Source organism: Juglans microcarpa x Juglans regia, chromosome 5S, assembly GCF_004785595.1.
Source record: "Juglans microcarpa x Juglans regia isolate MS1-56 chromosome 5S, Jm3101_v1.0, whole genome shotgun sequence".
Lineage (NCBI taxonomy): Eukaryota > Viridiplantae > Streptophyta > Magnoliopsida > Fagales > Juglandaceae > Juglans > Juglans microcarpa x Juglans regia.
Genome location: NC_054603.1, coordinates 400,368 through 422,081, shown reverse-complemented (window position 1 = coordinate 422,081; position 21,714 = coordinate 400,368). Strand labels below are relative to the sequence as shown.

The window sequence follows — 21,714 nt, the reverse complement described above, 5'->3', positions numbered from 1 at the left end:
TGCCTAAGAATCTACCACAATGAAATCTAATTAGTGGCAGAAATTATTGCACAAACACAATAATTAAACAAACAGATTTAATAGAGGATTTTTTTTTTTTCATTTCAATGAAATGACTTTTCAATTTGCAAACAAGGCTAATTAAGAACCAGTCATTTTGTCTGGCACCTAACAAATGACCAAAAAAGTTAAAATGCATATAGTAGGACAATAAACAATAATCTATTACAAGCTCCAATTCTTTAATTAAGGAAGAGCCACAATCGGATTAAGCATATATAATGCATGGCTAAAGCTTTTTCAGCCAATGCCATAACTCCTTTTGTTTTTCTTTTCACAATGTGAACTAGAAACATTCAAAAGTAGAATAGTCGAAGTTTTTCACAATGTTTTTCTTTTGTTTTTCTTTTTGACATAAAAGAACATTTGCAGCTCATATTACTTGATCCACTAGTGAAGGGCCATATTAAATCTGTCAAAGCAGAGGACAAGGTCCATAACATAATGCACAAAACCATCACAGTAGAAGACATAACTCATGCACAGCAGAAATACACCACAACAGACACAGTACAAGCACAACAAAGAAATAGGGAATCGATGTTCTCTAACAGAAGAAAGGACCAAATCAAGCCAAAACTAAACAATAAAATTACAAATTGAAAAAAACAAGAGAAAGGGAGTTGATTACCTTTTGTGAAGCATAATAGAACCCTAATAGAGGCTTGGCCAGTTGATTAAAATCGATGTTCTCTTGCAAATCGACGGCTCCTTCTCCTAGTACTAGATTCCCAACTTTGACAGCCTTGGAGTAATGAAAACAGCAAGAGAACTGAAAAAAAATGGAAAAAATGGAGAGAAGGGGAGAGAGGGAGTGTTGGGCCAAAGAGACAACCGATGAGAAAGAGAAGGGAAGAGAGAAATGAGGAGAAAAAAAATGAAGGGGGTGTTCGGCAAGGGAGAAAGGGAAAGAAAGTGAAGAGTTTTGGGGAGAACAGATTCACGGGGGAAATAGAATATTTCAGTTGAGGAGATGTGATTTTAGAATAAAATAACGATTTGACGATGAATAGGACCTCGCTATGTTTGGAGAAAAGGATGGACTTACTGTAGCTGAAAGCTTGAACTCTTCTATTTTACCGAGTCCAATGCAGCGGGTTTGAAGACGACGAAGTCCATAATTTGGCTTTTTTGGAGTTTTAGAGAGGCTGATGCTCTTACTATCATATTAATTGTGATTTAAAAATGCAGAAGAAAATTTTGTTCAACAACAAGAAGCCATCAAATTGGTTTTTTAATCTTAAGCTACGTATGCATCTTGTTAATGTAAAAAATTGAGAAAAAAAGTCATTATCGACTTGTTATGACTATCTGGACCTCGATCAATGTAGTCAAGATCTCACGGCATGGTTCGGTACAATTGTGCGTACGTCCATAACAGTGACTAAAAAATAAATACTGAGAATGTTAAATAGAGATGAATACACAATTTACATGGTTTGGCATAAAACCTACGTCCACGAGATTTTTAGGGAGGGAATATCCATTATAATAAACTTATTTACAATCCTTTATTGCCTCTCATTTCTCACTGTACAATAAAGATCTTAAATATATTTGTCGGAGAATATATTCTCGCTAGAGCCCCATTTCCTCAAGTTGAAGAAACTGAAGAAGAAGTCAAAAAATCCCCTTGAAGTCGTCTGGCCATTCCTTTTATCTGTCTTCTCTTTTCGTGTGCTCCTTGGGAGTGGTGATGATTAGTCGTCTTTCCCTTGCGTATCTAACATCTTCCTCTCATTTATGTTTTTTCCTTTCCCTTTTATCCCTTCCTGGCTTTTCTTCTCACATCCTCTCTCTCTCTCTCTCTCTCTCTCTCTCTCTCTCTCTCTCTTTCCTAGTGGTGGCCTTTAGGTGGGCTGGGCCTGGTCTTGGACTTGAGATATTTCATCACATTCAGTTGCTTGCGATTCTTAAGGTTGATCTGCTTCAAAATAAGGCCTTGAGAATCTCTAAGATAAAATATAAAACGGTGGTAGTTGCAATAATTAGGAGAGATGCGAGAGATAGGCTTGACCGCTTACAAGCGAGCACGGAACTCGACTGAGATGAGAGGTGTACTCGATCGCGTAACAGGAGAGCACGGAGCTCGGCTGAGGTGGGAGGTGTACTCGATTGAGGCGAAATGTGTACTCAATCACGTAAATGAAAAGTGCAAAGCTCGGATGTGGCCGAAGATGTACTCGATAGCGTAAGACATGAGTGCGAAGTTCAAACGTGGCGGGATATGTACCTAATCGCGTAAGACGAGAGCGTGGAGCTTAGTGTGATGGGAAGTATAATCAATTGTGTAAGATGCGAGCGCAAAGCTTAGTGTGGTGGGAGGTATACTCGACCGCGTAAGATGCACACAAGAGTGGTCAGGAAATCAAGTGACTTACCCGCCTACTCGAGTACCTGGGAGACCGAGCGGTCCTTGACGTTCCCGCATGTTAACTTGTTATGAAAATGGTGGTAAGCCAAGCAGCCAAACGACTGGACCCGTATTTTTGGCATGATGAAGATCGAGTAGTTCATAGGACTGGACTCGCCTGTCGTTGTCGAAAAGTGTATATTCATCCGACGTTTTTGTTTTCAATGGTGTTGGTGAAATTTTTCCCTTCCAATGCAAGCCGCTATTAACATTTCCAGTTTATTGTCAGTGTTGGAGTTGGTATGTGGTAACCCACGCAAAGTGGTCAGGAAGCCCGTTAACCCCCTGGATCTACCTTAGATGGTTACTGACCTCGTCGACTCGTTCCCTGAAGGTATCTTGTGCAAGGCAGTTGTGGAGCTCGAAGGCTCATTCTTGAAGGAGTCCCGCTAGCATCAGTTATGGCACCAGTGCGTACACCCGACGTTCGCTGGTGGAGATGTCATCCAAGGTTCTTCCTGTCCACCGTCGTAGACTAAAGGAAGGGATGAGGCAAGCCCGTGGAAACACGGTGCTTGGCTTCCCTAGGTTTCCTCGTTGACCTCGTAGACGGAGGGAATGGACGAGGCAAGCCTGTAGAGATAGGGTGCTTGGCTCCCCTGATCTTCTTGTCGACCTTATAGACTGAGAGAATGGATGAGGCAAACTCGTGGAGACACGGTACTTAGCTCTCATGGTCTTCTCGTCAACCTCATAGACTGAGGGAATGACCTAGTAGATTGATGGTAGGGATGAGGCATGCCCATGGAGACACAGGGCTTGGCTCCCATGGTCTTCTCGCTGACATTATAGGCTGAGGAAAGGGATGAGCTAAGCCCGTGGAGACATCGTGCTTGGCTCCCCTGGTCTTATCGTCGACCTCGTAGATTGAGGAAAGGGATAAGACAAGCCGGTGGACACATAGTGCTTGCCTTCTCTGGTCTTCTCGCCCCCCTCATAGACTGAGGGAAGGGATGAGGTAAGCTCGTGAACACACAGTCCTTGGCTCCTCTGGTCTTCTCATCAACCTTGTAGACTGAGGGAATAGATGAGGCAAGATAATGGAGACATTGTACTTGGCTCCCCTGGTCTTCTCGTCAACCTCATAAATTGAAGGAAGGAATGAGGCAAGCCCTTGGAGACACAGTGCTTGGTTCCCTAGTCTTCTCATCGATTTCGTAGACCGAGAGAAGGGATGAAGCAAGCCCATAAAGGTACGGTACTTGGCTACCTTGGTCTTATTGTCGACCTCATAAACTGAGGGAAGCGATGAGGCAAGCCTATGGACACCTGTTGCTTGGCTTCCCTGGTCTTGTCGTCTACCCTCTTAGACTAAATGGGATGGAGCAAGCTCGTGGAGACATGGTGCTTGGCTCCCCTGGTTTTCTCGCCCGCCCTCATAAACTGAAGGAAGGGATGAGCCAAGCCCATGGAAATACAGTGCTCGGCGCCCTTGGTCTTCTCTTTGCCGAAAGCTCAGGAGTCAATACAGACAGTTGAGCGCTTAATCGAGATGAATTGTCCTGTTGGATCGTAGAGAAAGTTTAAGGCGCATAGTTGTTGCCCACGAGCTGCCATGTTTCAGTGACAACAGAGATTCGGGGTGCCCGCGTGCATGTTAATTCCAAGAAATCAATTTTGATGAAGACAAACTTGGATGTCCAATCTGTGCTTGAATGGGGCTAGGCGGCCTGTGTTTCGCGCTACATGAATCAATTTTTTTAGTAAAACTCGAATTCACATAAATTTGAAAAATAGACAAACCGGTGCATTTTAGCCATTGCGTGCAAATTTTGCTCCGTTAAAATTGTCTCTGATTGCTACTTCTCTTCTTCCTTAACTTCCCTTTATCTTCATGTTTCCCTTTTATTCCTGTTTCTTCTTTTTCGTTTGTTGAGATATATGCTTTTGAATGCATGCTTGCCTTTCCTTCTTTTTTTTCTTTGTCTTTTTCTCTCTTTTTTTTTTGGTCCATGCCGAGGAGGGGACCCCATCATTGGGTTGGCCGACGTCTTAGTTGTAGCTAGGGTTGTAAACTTTTCGGTTCAGACCGGCCAAACCGATCAGACTGAAGTCTGGATCGGTTAATCTCGGTCCCAAAATATATGGACCAATGAAATTCGGTCCGGTCCTAGGGTTTACAAATTTTGGATCAGACTGAACTCCTATATATATTTTTAAAAATATTTTTAAAAATTTAATATATTATTTTTATATAATAATTATATAAGTTAATGATGTGATTTTCATCTAATCTATTATCAATAATCATATAAAATATTAAATAATATATGTTATTAATTAATAATATATCATTATATGTAAATAGACAATAGTCACAATAGTAATTATTTATGAAGTAATATTAGTTCCATAATTATTTTTTATTCTATTCATATGAACAAATATATATTACGTAAAAAATACATTATACACTACTACTAAATTACTAATCAGGCCAGCCAACCATTACTGATTTCATAAAAATATTTATTTCTTATAATTACCAATTCACGCAATTTTTCTTAAAAAAGAAATATAATACATAATTAAAGACTTGTATATATACAAAGAATATCGCCAGCACAACAAATAATTATAAATATAAAATCACCAACATCACAACACAGATTTTCAATATCTATATGCATGCATGAATCATGATGATGCATCATTAAAACTTAGAAGACTTTTGGTTGGAAGAATTCTTGCATGTTTTTTGGTCTCTTGATCAATTAGTCTTTAGAAATCTTCACATCTGGTTGATGAATAGAGAAACAAGCAAGCATTTAAAAATGAATGATAATATATTACTAAAATAGTAAATACATTATAATTTATATATCATAGGTTCATACATTTTCTATTATTTACATTTAATTAAATACTTAAAATAATTATTTTTAAGATACCTAAGTTGCAAACAAGCATTAGTAATATATGCTATCAATTAATCATATATGATATATTGTTGTGAAACTAAAGAGAGATAATAAAATATACAAGATAAAATTGGCTCTTCAGGAGCTCAATATTATTCACTGCTAATTTTTATTTTCTTCACATAGACTCTTAGTACACACTCATACTTAGGTCTTCGCTCGAGCAGTGTGTCGAGTGCCTTATCGAGCAGAAGTCGAGCGAACTCACGGGTTGATATTCGCTTTAGCTTGCTTTAGCTCCAGATCGAGTGGAAGTCGAGCGAACTCACGGGTTAGGGTTTCTATGGACGCTTGCTGAGTTGCGTGAAACAACACGCAATTCAAATTTGTTTTTAAAATTACCAGTGTTGAAACAACGTCGTTTCAACACAGGTTAGAACATCTTTCACTCCATTTTCCTTAGTTCTCTCTCACTCTCTCACTCTCCCTCCCAAGTCCCAACTCCCGACTCTCTCAAAACGACTAAAAAACCCTAAAGGCTAGAACTCCCAACACCTCTACTGCAGATCCCAGTGCCTCGTCTGTAGCTTCCAACCGTGAACTCCCAACACCTCTATTGCAAATCCATATAGTTTTTATACGGTATAACTTGTGAGTTACTACTTCCTATTTACATTGGAAAAAAATGGGAAAAAATAAAGTTGTTTAGGAAATATCAATTGATTTTTAATCCCAGTAATGGATAACCTCTTGTATGCTTTTAGTTTTGCATTATAACATATATCAATATGGATTTGAGATAGGGGTGGGCAGCGGGGGCCCGCCCCGCATGAAGGAGCCAGAGCGGGGGCGGGGGGTGGGCTGACCCCAGTGGGGCCCCGCCCCGCACCCCGCTCCGCACAGTCTAAAAAATAATAAAAAAAATTATTTTTTATATTTATATAAATAATTTCTATAAATATATATTGTATATAAATATATACAATTTGTTAAAAACTTAAATTCAAGTTAATAGATTGCTTGGCCTTCTAGACCAACCTTTATATAGGAGGCCAAGGCAATACAATAGTCATTCTTAAGCAATGTAGGACTTGACAGCAAGTCCCACATTGCTTAAGAATGACTATTGTATTGTCTTAGTCTCATATATAAAGGTTAGCCTAGGAGACCAAGATAATCTAAAATACAACTCTAATGAGTTTACATTTTTTTGAATAAAATTTATAATTATATTATATTATAATTATGATCTAAAAAAATTTAGACCCAAAAAAAAATTATAGATCCAGTGAATCACTGGATTGAGCGGGGGGCGGTTTCAACCTCACCCCCCGCCTACCGGGGCGGGGAGGGGGTTCCCCCGCCTCGCACCATGCGGATAGCACCCCTAATTTGAGATCTTATACGATTTCTTGTAATTTGGTCTTTGTAATTTTTTTTTATGTTTACATGCGTTTGATACTTTAAATTATTGGTTATGATGAGGTCTATGGATACTTTTTTGTTGTTTGTTACTAATATGTTAATTCTTAAGTTGGTTATCTTAAATCTGATTATTTGTTATTGGCTTAGATCTAGAAAAAATTCAGATTTGGACTTGTTTGATTATTTTTCTAGATGGACCCTACAAAAGAAACAATTCCGGGAGACCCTATCACCGATGATGTTAATGAGTCGACACAAGGGTTTAGTGGCATTCATCCACTCCCACCCAGACCCAATGTAAGTAGTAGTACTAAAACGAGTGGTGGTAGATCTAGGTCAATGGTTTGTAATCATTTTACAAAAATACCAAAAGGTGATCCCATTAAACCTAGAGCTACATATAATTACTGTAGTGCTTCGTGGTGCGATTGACATGGAGTGTGAATAAGGAAGTCCCTTGGTGGGATTAATGACAGCGAATATGGGAAAAAAATTTAATAAATATTGGGGTAACATTGAAAATATGAATTTGTTGTTGAATGTCAGGCAAATTCTAGATCTTCGGGACAAGATGAGATATCTTGAATTTTCATTAGAATCAATGTATGCCCATGAACCAACAAAAACGGTTGATTTGAGTTGGAAGGTGAAAGATGCTTTAACCCGCTTGTATAATGCACATTTGAAAATAAAGAAGGGAACAGTTTTGGTCAACAACAGCAGTGCACAAGTCTCATACGTGAAGATATAAATGCTACAGTTAATAGACTTGAGGATAGGAAGGCACAGAGATTGGCCCTATTTAAGCAACAATTACAGTCGAAAAACTCTTTAGAAAGCAAATCAAAGGTTGATAGATACTTCGTTGAAAGCTATGAGGAACAAGATGCAAGTTTCAACATTCTAAATTGGTGGAAGGTTAATTCAGTTAGATATCGGATACTTTCAAAAGTTGCACGTAATATACTTGCAATACCGGTATCTACAGTGACCTCTGAATCAACATCTAGTATGTCGGGTTGTTTGCTTGATCCTTTCCGAAGTAGTTTATATCTGATGATGGTTGGGGGCCTCATTTGTGCACAAAATTAGCTTCGTTCTTCTTCTACTCCAATCAGCCTTAGGACTTTAATGGATGAGGTGGAGGATTTTGAAAAGCAGATGGATATGGGTATGTAACAATTATAAATTTACTTCATTTTATATCTTTTATGATTTATATGTTATGTAAATTTATATAATTTGTTTTGTTTTATCTTTTATGTATAGAACTTGTTGGGGAGGTTGAAAATTCTATAGAGGTGTTGAATACAATGCCAACACACAATGCAGATGAATGAGGTGAGAAGAATATACTTTTATACTATTATATTAGTTATTTTTGTTATTAAACTAAGACATTTAATATTTGTTTGCTATGTTTTTGCAGTAAAGTTGTGAATACTTGAAGTTTTGGACTTGGAGACTAAAGACTTGGAATTTGAGTTTTTTTTTTTTTCATTGCTATTCAGTCATTTATAATTTGTAATTTGTAATTTGACTTAGATGCATAGATTGTAATTTGTAAATTTTATTGTGTATTTTCCTTACTTTTTTTTTTTTTTTATTTTGTAACTTTTTTTTTCTTTCATTTGGAGTTTGGATGATTAGGGTTTTTTAGTTTTATTAGTAATTTTTCATTTTTTTCTATATTGTTCATTTAGTTATATTTTGGATGTTATTGGAATTTTGCATCTTCTTCTACATCTTCTTCTAGTTGTTTTTTCTATTTTTTTTATGTCAAATTGTTTATAATAATTTAGGTTGAAAATAGTCTCAAAATCAGAACTTAGGCCAAAATTTGACTAATAAAGTTAGTTGGGCCGAAGCTAGAAAAGTGGCCCATTGGGGTAAGGGTCGGACCTACTAGACCGGTAAGACCGAACTGGACTGATTGGCAACAGTCTGACCTGGTCCATATGCCACTTCAGTCCAGTTCACAAAATCCCCTAGGGACCGACCAGACTGGACCTAATTCACCCTTAGTTGCAACGGTCGAAGAGCCAATGGCCGAGGGTGTTGGCTGACGAATCGCTAGACAACTTCGTTGGCCAGAACTCCTCGCCCAAGCTGCTCAGCAACTCTTCAACCACGGGGTAGGTCCCTCGGTCACAAGCTCCGCGCCCTGGCTTCCTCGATCGTTGGCCTTCCGAATTGACTTGTCAGCCAAATGCACCTGTGGTATGCTCCTCCTCTCCCATGGCCATGCACCATGACCCGTGACTCCCCCCCACAAATTCACCTTCGTCTATGATATTCCTCACCCATGACTCAACAGAACGCCTAGCCCAAGTTGCCCAGCAACTCGTTGGCTGGGCGCCGCAAGCCACCTGGGTGCACGGTAATGTGCACACCTTGTGCCCTATGCATGGCACAATGGGGACGTGCATGGGCTTTGCACTATGCACTTAAGTGTATAGTGGTTGCTTGCCAGTGCATGTGCTCAATGCACTTTGGACAACATGCACGTGCATGGCACTATGTGTAAGTGCACATTGCACTCAAAGTGCCAGGGTCGTGAGTAGTTATAGCTCAAGTGGCCGAGGAGTTTGGGCTCCCGACTTTACACACTGGGTGTATAAAAAGCATTTAAGCGCAATGCGCTTACCCAACTAGGCGAGAGAAAATTTACTCTCCCATTTGCTGCAATAGTGTTTTTAATAAAATAAAAACCAAAAGGTTGAGAACACTCATTTGGAAAAATTTCGTCCACTCGTTCAATGATTTTAGCGTGTCGAAAAATAGTCATTTTCCCACTTTTGGTGTAGAAAGGAAATCAGATCTCACAGACGACGCAAACTGTTAATTCAAAAAATCACACAACAGTTCGGGAAGGGAGAAAGAGTCATTTCCTGGCCGCTATAATGATCTGGGCCTTGATCGGTGTAGTATGGAGCCCCTGGCGTGGGCCAGTGCAAATGTGCATACATCCATGACAATGAATAAAAAATAAATACTGAGAATGTAAAAGAGAAATGAACACAGATTTACGTGGTTCAGCATAAAGCCTACGTCCACGGAGTTTTTAGGGGAGGGAATATCCACTATAATAAGTTTATTTACAGTCCATCGTTGACTCTTATTTCTCACCATACAATGGAGATCTCAAATATATTTGTCGGAGAATTTGTTCTCGCTAGAGCCCCTTTCCTCAGGTTGAAGAAATTGAAGAAGAAGTCGAAAAACCCCCTTGAGTCGTCGGGTCACTTCCTTTTATATGTCTCCTCTTTTCGTATGCTCCTTGGAAGTGGTAAGAATTGGCCGCCTTTCCCTTGTGTATCTGATATATCCCTCTCATTTCCGCATTTTTCTTTTTCTCTTATCTCTTCCTAACTTTTCTTCTTACATCCTCCCTTTCATTGTCCCATCATTATCCCCCTATCTCTCTCTCTCTCTCTCTCTCTCCTAGTGGTAGCCTTTAGGTGTGTTGGGTCTGGTCTTGAGTTTGGAATATTTTATCACCTTCACACCTTATCAAAATCAGTCCCCTACCCCTAATGCTGAGATATCAATGTTTGTTTTTCTTGAAACAATAATAAATTAATGTAGAAGGTTACTTCAAAAAATTTATTGTATATGAGTTTCAAGACTTATATATAATTGGAAAAGAGTTTTGCTATGTACAAGCAAGTTTGCGTACCAATCTGCATACTAATATTGTTGCCTTCATATTCTAAATTCAAATTAATACTGTTTTCAATAAAGTCTACTTTCTGACCAATCATTTTGAAATGGTGCGTATATTAGTGCGCATAATCACTTACAATTAGATTTTTCTATTGGAAAATAATGTCATGATACCTTTAAAAAAATAAAAAAACATATATAATACAATAGAAATATTTTTTAATTGCTTGTTCGAATTAGATGGACTAATTTGGATGAGAGATAGATGCAATAATGTCGTGTGTCTAGATTTTTATAAATGTAATTATGTAAATGCCACAAACATCTATTGATTTATATCTTCCCGTATTAGACCATCCAACTCAGTCGGATAATTAGAGAATTTTCACTATAATGTACGTGCGCGCGTGTTATTTCAAATTTGTTGGGCAATCTCGTATCGTTGTTCGCATCCAAACATATTAATTAGTACGTAGAAAGCCGCCAAGAGGCTAGTCAGTCAGGTTTAACCAATTGACTGCATTTCACAATTGGTACAAGTAAATACATGTGAAGAAGCTCATCTGGTGTACAAAGCCGGCAAAATAGCTTCCCATCAACTAATTCTAACTCTTTACATACAAAATTATGAAAGTATTTGTACAGTTTTCCATTATGGCACAATAGAACGACCTTGCAAACAATATTATGTAGATGGCAGTTCCTTGCTTTGCGTAAAAAAATCGGGGTTCTCAATTACCAATTAGAAGACATGTACAACAGAGATTCTGCAAACAATCAAAACAATTCAATCCATCAGGAATTTAAAAAATGGCCATCAAGCATAAACAAAAATAAATGACAACCAGGATATACTTGCTAAACGCCCAACCCGCCCCTACCCCGCAGGGGGAGGCAGAGGAAAATAACCGTTATCATATTGCCTTAAAGACTGCCAACATTTACCATTCTTCTCAAGAAACAACTATGAAATTCAAACCCCTACAACGTGCATATGCCATTCCTAGATTTCATTCAACATTGCAGCCACTGCCAGGTGGCTTCCACAGGTACGAGTACAACAAACAATTACCCATCTGCATGAGCCATTCCCAAATAAGATGTGTCACACATCACTTGAAGAGGAAACCTCAAGTTCAGGCAGTTCCTTGTAAGCTACACCGTTCCACTTCACTACTTGCCAAGAACTTCAGAGGCAAAAGAAAATGCAGACCTGGAATCTCACATAAAGTTGAAATTTTAAGGCTGCTTAAGATTCCAAGGCCTTCAGCCCCCTTTTCCACCTGGTAATATCTATATATGCTACAAGGAGGTCAAAATCTTGGGCACCACTAAATATTGGAAACCAAAAGCTGAAGTTTTAGGTGCACCTGACCTGAGACTATATGAAGAGCTTGTATTGCCTCCTGGCAGACATCAAAAGTCAAAAGAATGCTGTATTATGTGCATGAATAAGTCCTCTCACATCTTTTAACCCTTCAGGTACTTAATGGACCTGGTTGAGGCGTGGAAGGTTTAATCAATGGCCTCAAAGATTCCATGATACTGGCAAAGGATGGTCGTTTCCAGGGTTCACTGCAAAATCATTTATTAATGAAGAAAGCGAAGGAAAATAAATTGAAGCACTAAGCATATAGGAAGTAAAATGCTGAACTTACTTGGCCCAGGACGCCTCAATTATTGAAGCCACTTGAGGATTCAAATCACGTGGAATCTCGAGCCTTTTTCCCTTAAAGCCGACGGCTGCCACAACCTGCAAAGCAGTATACATTAAGCCATGAATGATCAAACAAATGAGCTCAGGCAAACATCTTGGGAGTGAGTGCAGATTTAATTCATTTAATTGGAAAAAAATGCAAGAGGTAACACGAGTTATGCCACATGGTTAGTAGACCCAATGTGTGCTTTTATTAGATAACAAATTTATCCTCTGAAAAGATTTTTTAAAAAACACATAATCAAAGATTTTACTAAAAAAACAACAGGCATAACGCAAGAGAAACACCTAATTAGAAATAGAAAAAGAGACAAGAAAATCATGGAAATTGAGCCCATTAAAATCTACAGAAGCTGTCCAAAGGAATAGAGCATCACAGCCAACCTCCTTAATATAGAGTTTAGGGACAAATTGATTATTTATAGATACATCTGACTCAGAAGTACAGAAACTATAGCTTAATATAGACCTCCACGAATTCACTTTCCACAATCCATCTCGTCAACAACATACACATTACGGACCTGTGCTGGATTCAAATTACTCCATGGCTGCTGCAATGTTGAAAGCTCCCATAAGATTACACCAAAGCTGTAAACATCTGATTTTTCATTTGATGGCTCATCACGAAGAACCTCTGGGGCCATCCACTCAGGCTAGTAACACAAAATAAGGATCGTTACACTTTACATATTACAGCCATATGGCTTATGCGACTTTATAATAATAATCAGCTAAAGTATGGTTGTCAAGTTCAATAGAACTTACAGTACCAGCGGCTGACTTCGATGACAAAAACGTGTTTGCCTTTAGTCGGGAAAGACCAAAATCACAAACCTAACCAAAAAGAATCGTACAAACAACATGAGGAAGAAGTGGAAAGTGGAAGCAACAAAGACAAAAACTTCTCTGCAAACTGTGGCTCTAAATCTAAAAGATAGAAGCCAGGGATGGTAACCAAAGACAACACTGATGACCAATATCAACAAACAGTAATATAGAACCGAGCAGATAACAAGTTTATTGATAAGTCTATCAATTTTATTAAAATACAAGGTGTATATACAAGAAAGCACCCAAACTAGAAAAGAGAGTGTAAACAGGAAGACATAAAATAGCAGATAACAGGTATGGCTCTGAAGATTCTGCATCTCATTCATACAAGCTTGTATCAACAAAAAATAACTCGAAGCCAAAGGAAAACAAGAGAATTAAAGTTATATTGCCAAGCTGATTAATCATTAGTGCAAAGATTAGCAATCTAAATTAGTAAGCTTCAATACTTTTCACTCCTACCTTTACTGTGTACTTTTTGTCAACTAGAAGATTGGGTGATTTTAAATCTCGATGAACAATCGGAGGGTTGCTTTTATGAAGATAATTCATTCCTTTTGCCTGTATTTGACAGCATACCGAGGATTATCATGAGCTTAATGAGATAACAGAAGAATATACAGAACTTCAGAACAGCAAATGCAAATCTTTGGAAATGCCTACCACATCATAAGCCATGCTCAACCGACGCTTCTCATCCAACATCTCTCTAGCCCCAGGCTTATGCAAAAGTCTATACAAGCTACCTCTGCAATTTAAAGCCAATATTTTAGTTCATTGAACAATCGATGCCTTTTAACCAAACTTTACGTTGCCTCCTCTCTCTCTCTCTCTCTCTCTCTTCAAAAAACCTTGATAGATATTCTGTGACTATGGATAAGTTTGGGCGCTGAATGACCGCACCCATAAAAAGAACAATATTCGGATGCCGTAGGCGTTTCATTATTGCAACCTAACAAACAAAAGAAGAGAATTCATATCTCAAATCAAGGCTAATAATGAAATTCTCAATATTAGAGCAAAATCTGTTCAAATTTTTAGCAGCACATACCTCCCTCAAAAATTCTTTGTATCGTTCAGCATGAAAGTCTTGTTCCATGAGAATCTTCACAGCAACTTCCTGGAATGTAGAATTTGATGTAATACATATGATTGGATAATAACTATCTAATTTCAAACCCTATTTATCGACCAAAGTTATACAGGAAACACAATACAAAATGGATCAGATATCGATTATTAGCTTAAAATGGAACTTCAAGAAAATACTGAAAGCAGAGTCCATGTCAAAAGTTAAAACCCCAAACATGAAAAAACTGAAATAGGACGTTTGCCATGAAAAAGAAGATGCAATCTTCACCATCAAACCAAAACCATAAGCCTATACAACATCAGGATGTGCCACCCAGCAAAAGTAGATGCATAGCCAATATATATAGTGAAATACTGTTAACTCCAAAAGTTAGTAACTTATGACAGATCATGTGGCTTAATGATACAACTACAAATCTGAGCATAACGGTGCAGATTATTGCCAACAAAATGTAGACATAGAAACAAAATTATACAACAAATAACCCAAACCATCATGGCGTTCAGCTCATTTATTTCTTAACAAGTCCTCGCCTAAATTAATAATATTCATTAATATAATAAAAATCCTGAAACTTTCAGAATTTTTCTGAATCAATTGAACAGCCATGCATGTATCTATAAGTTTTCACTTCCATACACAAATGGTTCTTCATTGAAATAGTATCTTGATCCTCAACCGGACCTCTAAACCCCAAAAGTCAACATAATTTTTCTTTTCTCTGTAAATAATAATTTTATTGATGATAGAAAGAAGGCATAGTCAACATAAATTACACATTTGATTTGCAAACACAGAAGATATTCTAGGACAGAAATAAGCCTTGAGATCAACTTTATTTAAGGTAAACCAGTCTTTGCATCTCTAGATTTTACATAAAAGATAATAATGAAAGAATAATTTGCTTACCGAGCCATTCCAATCAGCACGATGGACAGTTCCAAAAGAACCTGAAAACCAAGTTGATCTAAGTGCTGTTTGTGCAAAATTATTAAAATGAAATGCATGGCAGGATGGCTATATGGCCTCTCTATGCATTAGAGAATTATATTGTTTGTACTTGAGATTGTCTTTAAATGAGGTCAGGAAAATACCTGCTCCAATTCTCTCTTTTAGAACAAGAGCACTCCATGGTATGTTGAAATCCTCTATATCAAGAGAAGGCTCTGCACTTTTACCAGGAACGAGCTGACCTCCCTCAATGAACCTCGAATCCTTAACAGCATCCAGCCTTGAATTAGACAATACAAAAAGTGGTTGAACTTCTCTCTGCCCAATTGGTGGAACATGTTTAAGATGGGCTGTATCTTTGACCATGGCAGTCGAGTGTGTAATATTCTGAGCAGGATTACAGGATTTAAACAGTTCAGAATCTTGATCCTGGGCACTTGGCTGAGCAGGGTGCAGCTTAAAACGAGAAGTTTCATGATCATCACTCGTTATTAGCATATTCTCGTTCCCGTCAGTGTACTTCACATCATGCTGCTTGGGACGCATGGAAACCCCAGGATCTTCATCAACAGCGGTTCCTATGATGATAAAGGGCAATTGGTTGTGAAATGGCACCATTAAACAAGATCAACCAAAATACAAGATCAATTCTGGAAACTTAACTACAATATAGTAATTGTCAAAGTTATATATAAGAAAACATAATCCAGAAATAGAACCTAAAAAATAAGCTATAACATGCAACTCAATAATAAACAATCCTCTTTACACAGTTGAAATGCTGGACAAGCGTAGAATTATCAAAGAATGCGACCAAGCAACACAGAGCGCATTGTCCATCTACGGTAAATGAGCAAAGATCTTAAACTTATATCTTATGTACAGAGGCCACCGTGCTCATTTACATTCATTGGACTCCAGAAGTTAAATTTTTAACAAGTTACAAGTATTTCTGTACGTTATTGATATCAATAAAGTGAGAATCAATTAACCTTATGGAAACACCAAACTAATGTAAATTAATAGTGGACAATTGCTTAATTAAGTATTATGGTCATTACAAGGTTACTACAAACTCTATCATATATATATATATATATATGAAGTGAGCCAGCAGACACTCTCCAATAACCCATATCTGGAGCTCAAATTTGAGTTCCCTAACAACCATCAACTTAGGCTCATAAGCTATCCAGCATGAGTGTCAATGCAAGTTGACATCAGGGTTGATTATCAGCACACTTACACCAGAAACCTAAAAGTTTTCATCTATGCCTCTCATCTTATAAATAAATGGCCGTAAGAAACCAAAATCTGAAGATAAATTATATACAAGCTTCAAATGTAAGCACATGCTATGTAGTTGTGATGCATGTGCCTTCCATATGGCATATGACCTTATACAGTTAATCGTTCCATTTCAAACTTTACTGCCCCTAACATACACACGTTATAAATCCTGGTAAAAGGTTGAGCAGAACAGCTGGATATCAAATCTAATAATACAACCTAGATGCTAACTTGAAAATGACCTATCAATGGTTCAGTTCTCCCTGCTATGTTAGGGAAAATATGTCCACATATTTACTTATAAAAACAAATCTATGCCCATATGAGGAGTTCTTTTTAAACAATTAGCTTACTACAGTTTGATCAGAATACCAAGTATATAGACAACTAAAGCATATATGAACAGCCACAACATTCTTAATATTAGCAGATCATTATAGGCAATAAACAAGTCTCTATAAAATATACCAAATCCAAAGAAAAGTAGCTAGAATACAACTATATGAGTGTGTGCTTATATACATATACATATATATATATTATTGGTAAGAAAAATTAAGAAATAAATATAAATACACACACACACACACACACACACACACACACACACACACACACACACACACACACACATATATATTTAATTTGGTGCTTTGAGAACCTCCACCTGTGGATGGATCATCAAATTCAATATTGAGTGATTGGCAGTCTGAGAAAAACTGCTTGGCCAGTGACCTGAAATCAATGGTATGTTCAACTGGTTTAAGTCGTGGAAAGCGCAATGGCGAAGAAATTGAGATGGAAGAAGGACCGTTGAGCAAGGAATCTGGCTCGCATAAGTAGCCTGGCTTCCCAATCAAATCAACCAGATATTCCCTGAAATATAAAAAGATATGCTCCATGAGGCCTCGTAAAATAGATTGCACATGCTTGCAGATGTAATAAATACCTGCATAATATATATAAAGAATATTGTATATATTATTATACTGTTAGGAAAGTAAAATATAGATTTCAATGAGTAATGGACCAATAAGAAAGGTATAATATTATAAATCCATGGCATCAAATAACTAAACAAAAGGGTGTTAAATCCTAAAGTGGTCTCTGCCCTTTGCTTTAAAATAAAATTACTCCTTAGCATTTTCAACTGAACTTTTCACTCTTTATGCTTTTAAGATTGATCAAATTGGTCCCTCTGTTAAAGTTCCATTTGTAAACCGTTGGACATTTGATGTGGCAAGCCCCCCAGGAAAAAATTAAAATAATATAAATTTTCTAAAATCATTAAAATACATACATATATATATATATAATTTAGAGTGTTTTTATTAAAAAAATTTTACTTTTTTTTTCTGCCATGTGGCATGCCACATCACCATGTCTGGCTGTTGGTTTACTAACAGAATTTTGACATAGGAACCAATTTGATCAAGTCTTAAAATGCAAAGTAAAAATTTTTAAGAGAAATTATATTTGCAGTCATGGAATGTGCAAGTGCCGCGCAATCATTTCTCAAAAAGTGAGTAAATATAGGACCTACATGATAAAAAAACTAATTTTTTAATAGTGGACTCTACTCTTTTTCAAAAAAATTGTGTGGCACTTGCGCACTCCACAACTGTATCTAGGATTACTCAAAGTTTAATTAAAAACACAAAGAGGAATTTTTTTTTTTTTTTTATAGGTAATCAAGAAGTTTTATTCATATAATGAATGACACTTGCGCACTCCACAACTGTATCTAGGATTACTCAAAGTTTAATTAAAAACACAAAGAGGAATTTTTTTTTTTTTATAGGTAATCAAGAAGTTTTATTCATAGAATGAACACAGAGGAATTTGATTTTAAGGAAAAACAAAAGGACCAATTGAGTATTTAACCATAAACAAAAACACATAACTTAAACCAGGCCAAGTGTGTCTTTTCTTTAGGGGGTGGGGAGAGGAGATGTTTTCCACCATAGTCAAAATCTAATTCTCAAAACATTGAAGTACGACAACACCGCATAAATAATCTTAGCACAATAGCACCTTTAAATAATTTCAAAACATTTTTTGAATAAATAATTTCAAAAAATGGATCATAGGTATTTTAACCCTTTTTTATAATATGATCAAGTAACGTGATACAGACAAAGCATACCTGTCGAGCCCAAACCGAACAAGACAAGAGGAAGCATCATCTCTTGTGCAGTATTTACAGCCCTTGGCTATTCGACATGGTAGATCAATTGCGTCGGCTAGCACCTGCAGAATCATATTAAAAAAATCCTTTCATATAGTAATAAAAAAAAAGACCCTGAAAGTCCTCATAGAAAATGTACACAAAATAACCAGAGGGAAGAAAAAGATATTTTAAATTAAATGAAGATACATAAAAAATTGAATAAATGATATAGGTTTGATCCTTACTTTAAACAATATAGCCCGATGTCTGCAGAGGCCGACAGATAGGCTACCTATTGGAATGACAACAGATCCCAAGCAGTCCTTTAAATCATTAGTGCACTCTTTCCATATTGGGAAAAAATCATTTTCTCCTGTGGAGGTTGAACCCCTTGTAACAGCAATGAATTTTGGTTACAAAAGTATGATAGGAAGAGTTCTTCTGGGAATTTGTGGATAGAAAGTGTGATCAGCAAACTCACCCCATGCGGTTGCAGACGAGCTTTGCAAGCTGATCGACAACCTCTTTAGTGGTTATGCAGCTACAAGAAATGCTGAGAACCCTATTTTGGAGTTCCTTTAAGCTGGTATCACTACGTCGATCAATCAAAACCACTTCAATTGATGAATCAGTGGTTGAGTCAACAGACTTTAGTGATTCAATTGATGGAATACGACCCCTCTCTTGAAGATCAGTGCAAACAGTCCACACATATGGATCCATCCCATGAATCAAATAAAACCCATCAGGGACTTTGTCAAAGTATGACAGGCAGCCATTCACCTGATGCAGATTAGATTAATAAAACAATCTGTTAAGTATTAGATACATGCATCCTTACCCTCATTTGGTTGCAGATAAATATAGAAAAAAGAAAATGGAACTTAGAAGCTTGTTTTTAACCCTATGATCCCGAAACTCAACTCAACTAGAGCAAGCAGATTTATAGGTTCATTCCATATAGATTTTAATCTATATTATTATTTTCCAACGAGCTTTGGTTCAAATGGCACCTCTTCCCCTTGTGAGAACAATATGGATGATGAAGACCTATGATGAAGATTTAACAACACGAGGAACAATATTAGTTGTAAAATCCCAGGACGGGATTTAGATAGAGCATTAAAGGTAAGCTAGCAATTACGGAACCACTGATCGCAAGTCATCAAAAAAATCCAACTCTAAAAAATAGGCATATCAATTACAACAAAATGCGCATACTCCTCAACAAGTATACAGAAATCCCTAAGCATAAATTTCAGGAACTCTATGAACCAGAAACCTTACTCCCAAAACGAAAACGAAAACCAACCAGAGCAGATTATAGCTGAGATATATTACGGCTGAGAAAAAACATAAACTATAAATAAGAAATATCAAAAAACGATAAACCATACCCAGAATCGATGAGACACGGCCTCGATCGAACTCGTCCTCGGGGCGGATTCGTCCGGCACAGGATCCAAGAAATTAGGATCCTCGACACAGGTCGCTTCTGACGAAAGCCTCAGTGCCAGAGCCAGTTGCAATTGGTAACTCTCCTCTGTCTGCTGCGCCCAGCTCTTCCCAGAGAACGACCCTCCTCCCGTGGTCCCCACCGCCTTCGCTCTCAATTCTCCGCCGCCGCCGCCCACCCTGAACAGCACGTCCTCCTGAAAGTAACCGAAGCCTTCGATCTCGTTCGCCACCGCAGCAGTAGACGGAGTCGGCGCGTAGTACTCCCCGGAGAGAGAGCTCTCTCCGAAGCTGCTACCGCTCGATTGCCTCTGCAGCCCGATCGACGAGTAGACGTTTCCGATCCGGTTCCCCCTGTGATCGCCAACTGCGTCCCAATCGAGCCCCCTCTCCACCTTCCCCCTGTTTTTGTTCTTGCCCTCTCCGGACAACGACTCGTAGAACGACGTCGTCGAAGCTCCGGGGACGGTGCCGAACTGGTCGTCGGGGACTTGGCTCAAGAGCGTGTAGTTCGATCTTCTAGCGGGCATGTCCATCGAGATATTTCAGACTCTGTCGCTCACAAAACCCTGGAATTAGAAACCCTGGAACCCGCCATTGCTGGAGAGGATGCAAAGGTTCTCTCTCTAGAATTTCGGTGTTTCTCTCTCTAGAATTCAATTGTCAGGATTGAGAAAATGAAAGCGGTGCGCTTTTATTTGGTGGCGTAACTGTAATATTCTTTTTGGGATTTTTGTTTTTTAAGAAGCATTAGAAACTATTTTGACAGTTCGGTGACGGTGCGTGCTGAAACCCCTGTATGGTTTGGTTGTACTGCATGCTTGATTAAAAGAATAGCGTGAAGTTCGGACAGAAGTTGAAATTGAAAATTAAATAAAATTTTATTAGAATATTATTTTTTAATATTATTATTATTTTAAAATTTAAAAAAATTAAATTATTTATTATATTTTATATAAAAACTTATAAATTATGATAATAAAATAAAATGAAATGAAATAATTTTACAATCTAAAAACGATCAGCGAGAATATCTTTATCTTCCAGATGAAAAAATCAAATCAGAAAGAAGATTATCTTGTCTTTAATCGGGATAGATCCTTATTTTTTAGGAAAAATCTAATTGTAAGCGATTTTGCACACTAATACGCACTCATTCAGTATGATTGATCAGAAAGTAAATTTTATTATAAACAATACTAATTTACTTGTACATAACAAAACTCTATTTTCTATACATGTTAGCATTAAAAAATTAAAAAAATATTAGGTAGTATCGTAGATCATAAAACATTGTAGTACTCCGAGTCGAGCATTGGATTACGATAACGAAATGAAAATTCTTAATGCATTCTGATTATAATTATTTTGAATTAAAAATAACAATTATTATTTTGAAATGCTTCATCTTCTATTATGAAATAGTGTTAAAGTCGAATTTAATCATAAATATGAAACTTAATGAGAATAACTTGTTAAGATAGACTTCAAGAGTTTATAGTAATTTATATTAAATAATATATTTCAATTATACAAGAATGTTTAATATAAAAAAATAGCATTATTGTTTCAAAATATAAAATAGAAAAGTTGAGTATGAAATTATCGTTTGAAGGGCTTTGGTGAGCACTAGAATCATATCAGATACAATAGCTAAACTGCACCAACTAGGTATAATTATATTTAATGTTATTCTAATTAATAGTGACATCGTAAATCAATGTATTTTTGTCCCCTTTCTATCCTACTCCGTCTTTCACTTTCATATTCGACGATTCC

The 21,714-nt window shown here is 37.3% G+C and overlaps 1 protein-coding gene across 4 annotated transcripts; it reads right to left on the bottom strand.

Annotated features, from left to right (window-relative positions):
- Positions 1-10,955: 10,955 nt before the first annotated feature.
- Positions 10,956-20,688, bottom strand: LOC121268552 (serine/threonine-protein kinase CTR1). 4 transcript variants are annotated; one of them, XR_005941188.1, is made up of 16 exons: positions 19,878-20,688; positions 18,962-19,263; positions 18,726-18,870; positions 18,457-18,560; positions 16,978-17,186; positions 15,164-15,598; positions 14,979-15,019; positions 14,028-14,096; positions 13,828-13,928; positions 13,640-13,724; positions 13,439-13,537; positions 12,911-12,979; positions 12,667-12,798; positions 12,084-12,178; positions 11,801-12,000; positions 10,956-11,727 (listed from the first exon to the last, which is right to left on the bottom strand). XR_005941188.1 is itself a non-coding variant. In XM_041172870.1 (15 exons), the coding sequence occupies exons 1-15, from the start codon at positions 20,469-20,471 to the stop codon at positions 11,904-11,906; spliced, it is 2,577 nt and encodes an 858-aa protein (XP_041028804.1). In that variant the 5' UTR covers positions 20,472-20,688; the 3' UTR covers positions 10,956-11,903. The 4 variants fall into 4 exon arrangements, 1 of the variants encoding a protein (XP_041028804.1); XR_005941187.1 differs by having other exon boundaries at positions 10,956-11,718; XR_005941186.1 differs by having other exon boundaries at positions 10,956-11,192; positions 19,878-20,687.
- Between the last annotated feature and the right edge of the window lie 1,026 nt (positions 20,689-21,714).

What these genes read in the sequence shown, in the direction of transcription:
- LOC121268552 (XM_041172870.1), bottom strand. Translation starts at nt 20,471, where the DNA reads ATGGACATGCCCGCTAGAAGATCGAACTACACGCTCTTGAGCCAAGTC. An exon ending in ATCGGGCTATATTGTTTAAA is followed by an intron (nt 18,561 to 18,725) that starts GTAAGGATCAAA and finishes ATGATTCTGCAG; the next exon opens with GTGCTAGCCGACGCAATTGA. An exon ending in GTTCGGTTTGGGCTCGACAG is followed by an intron (nt 17,187 to 18,456) that starts GTATGCTTTGTC and finishes TTTATATTTCAG; the next exon opens with GGAATATCTGGTTGATTTGA.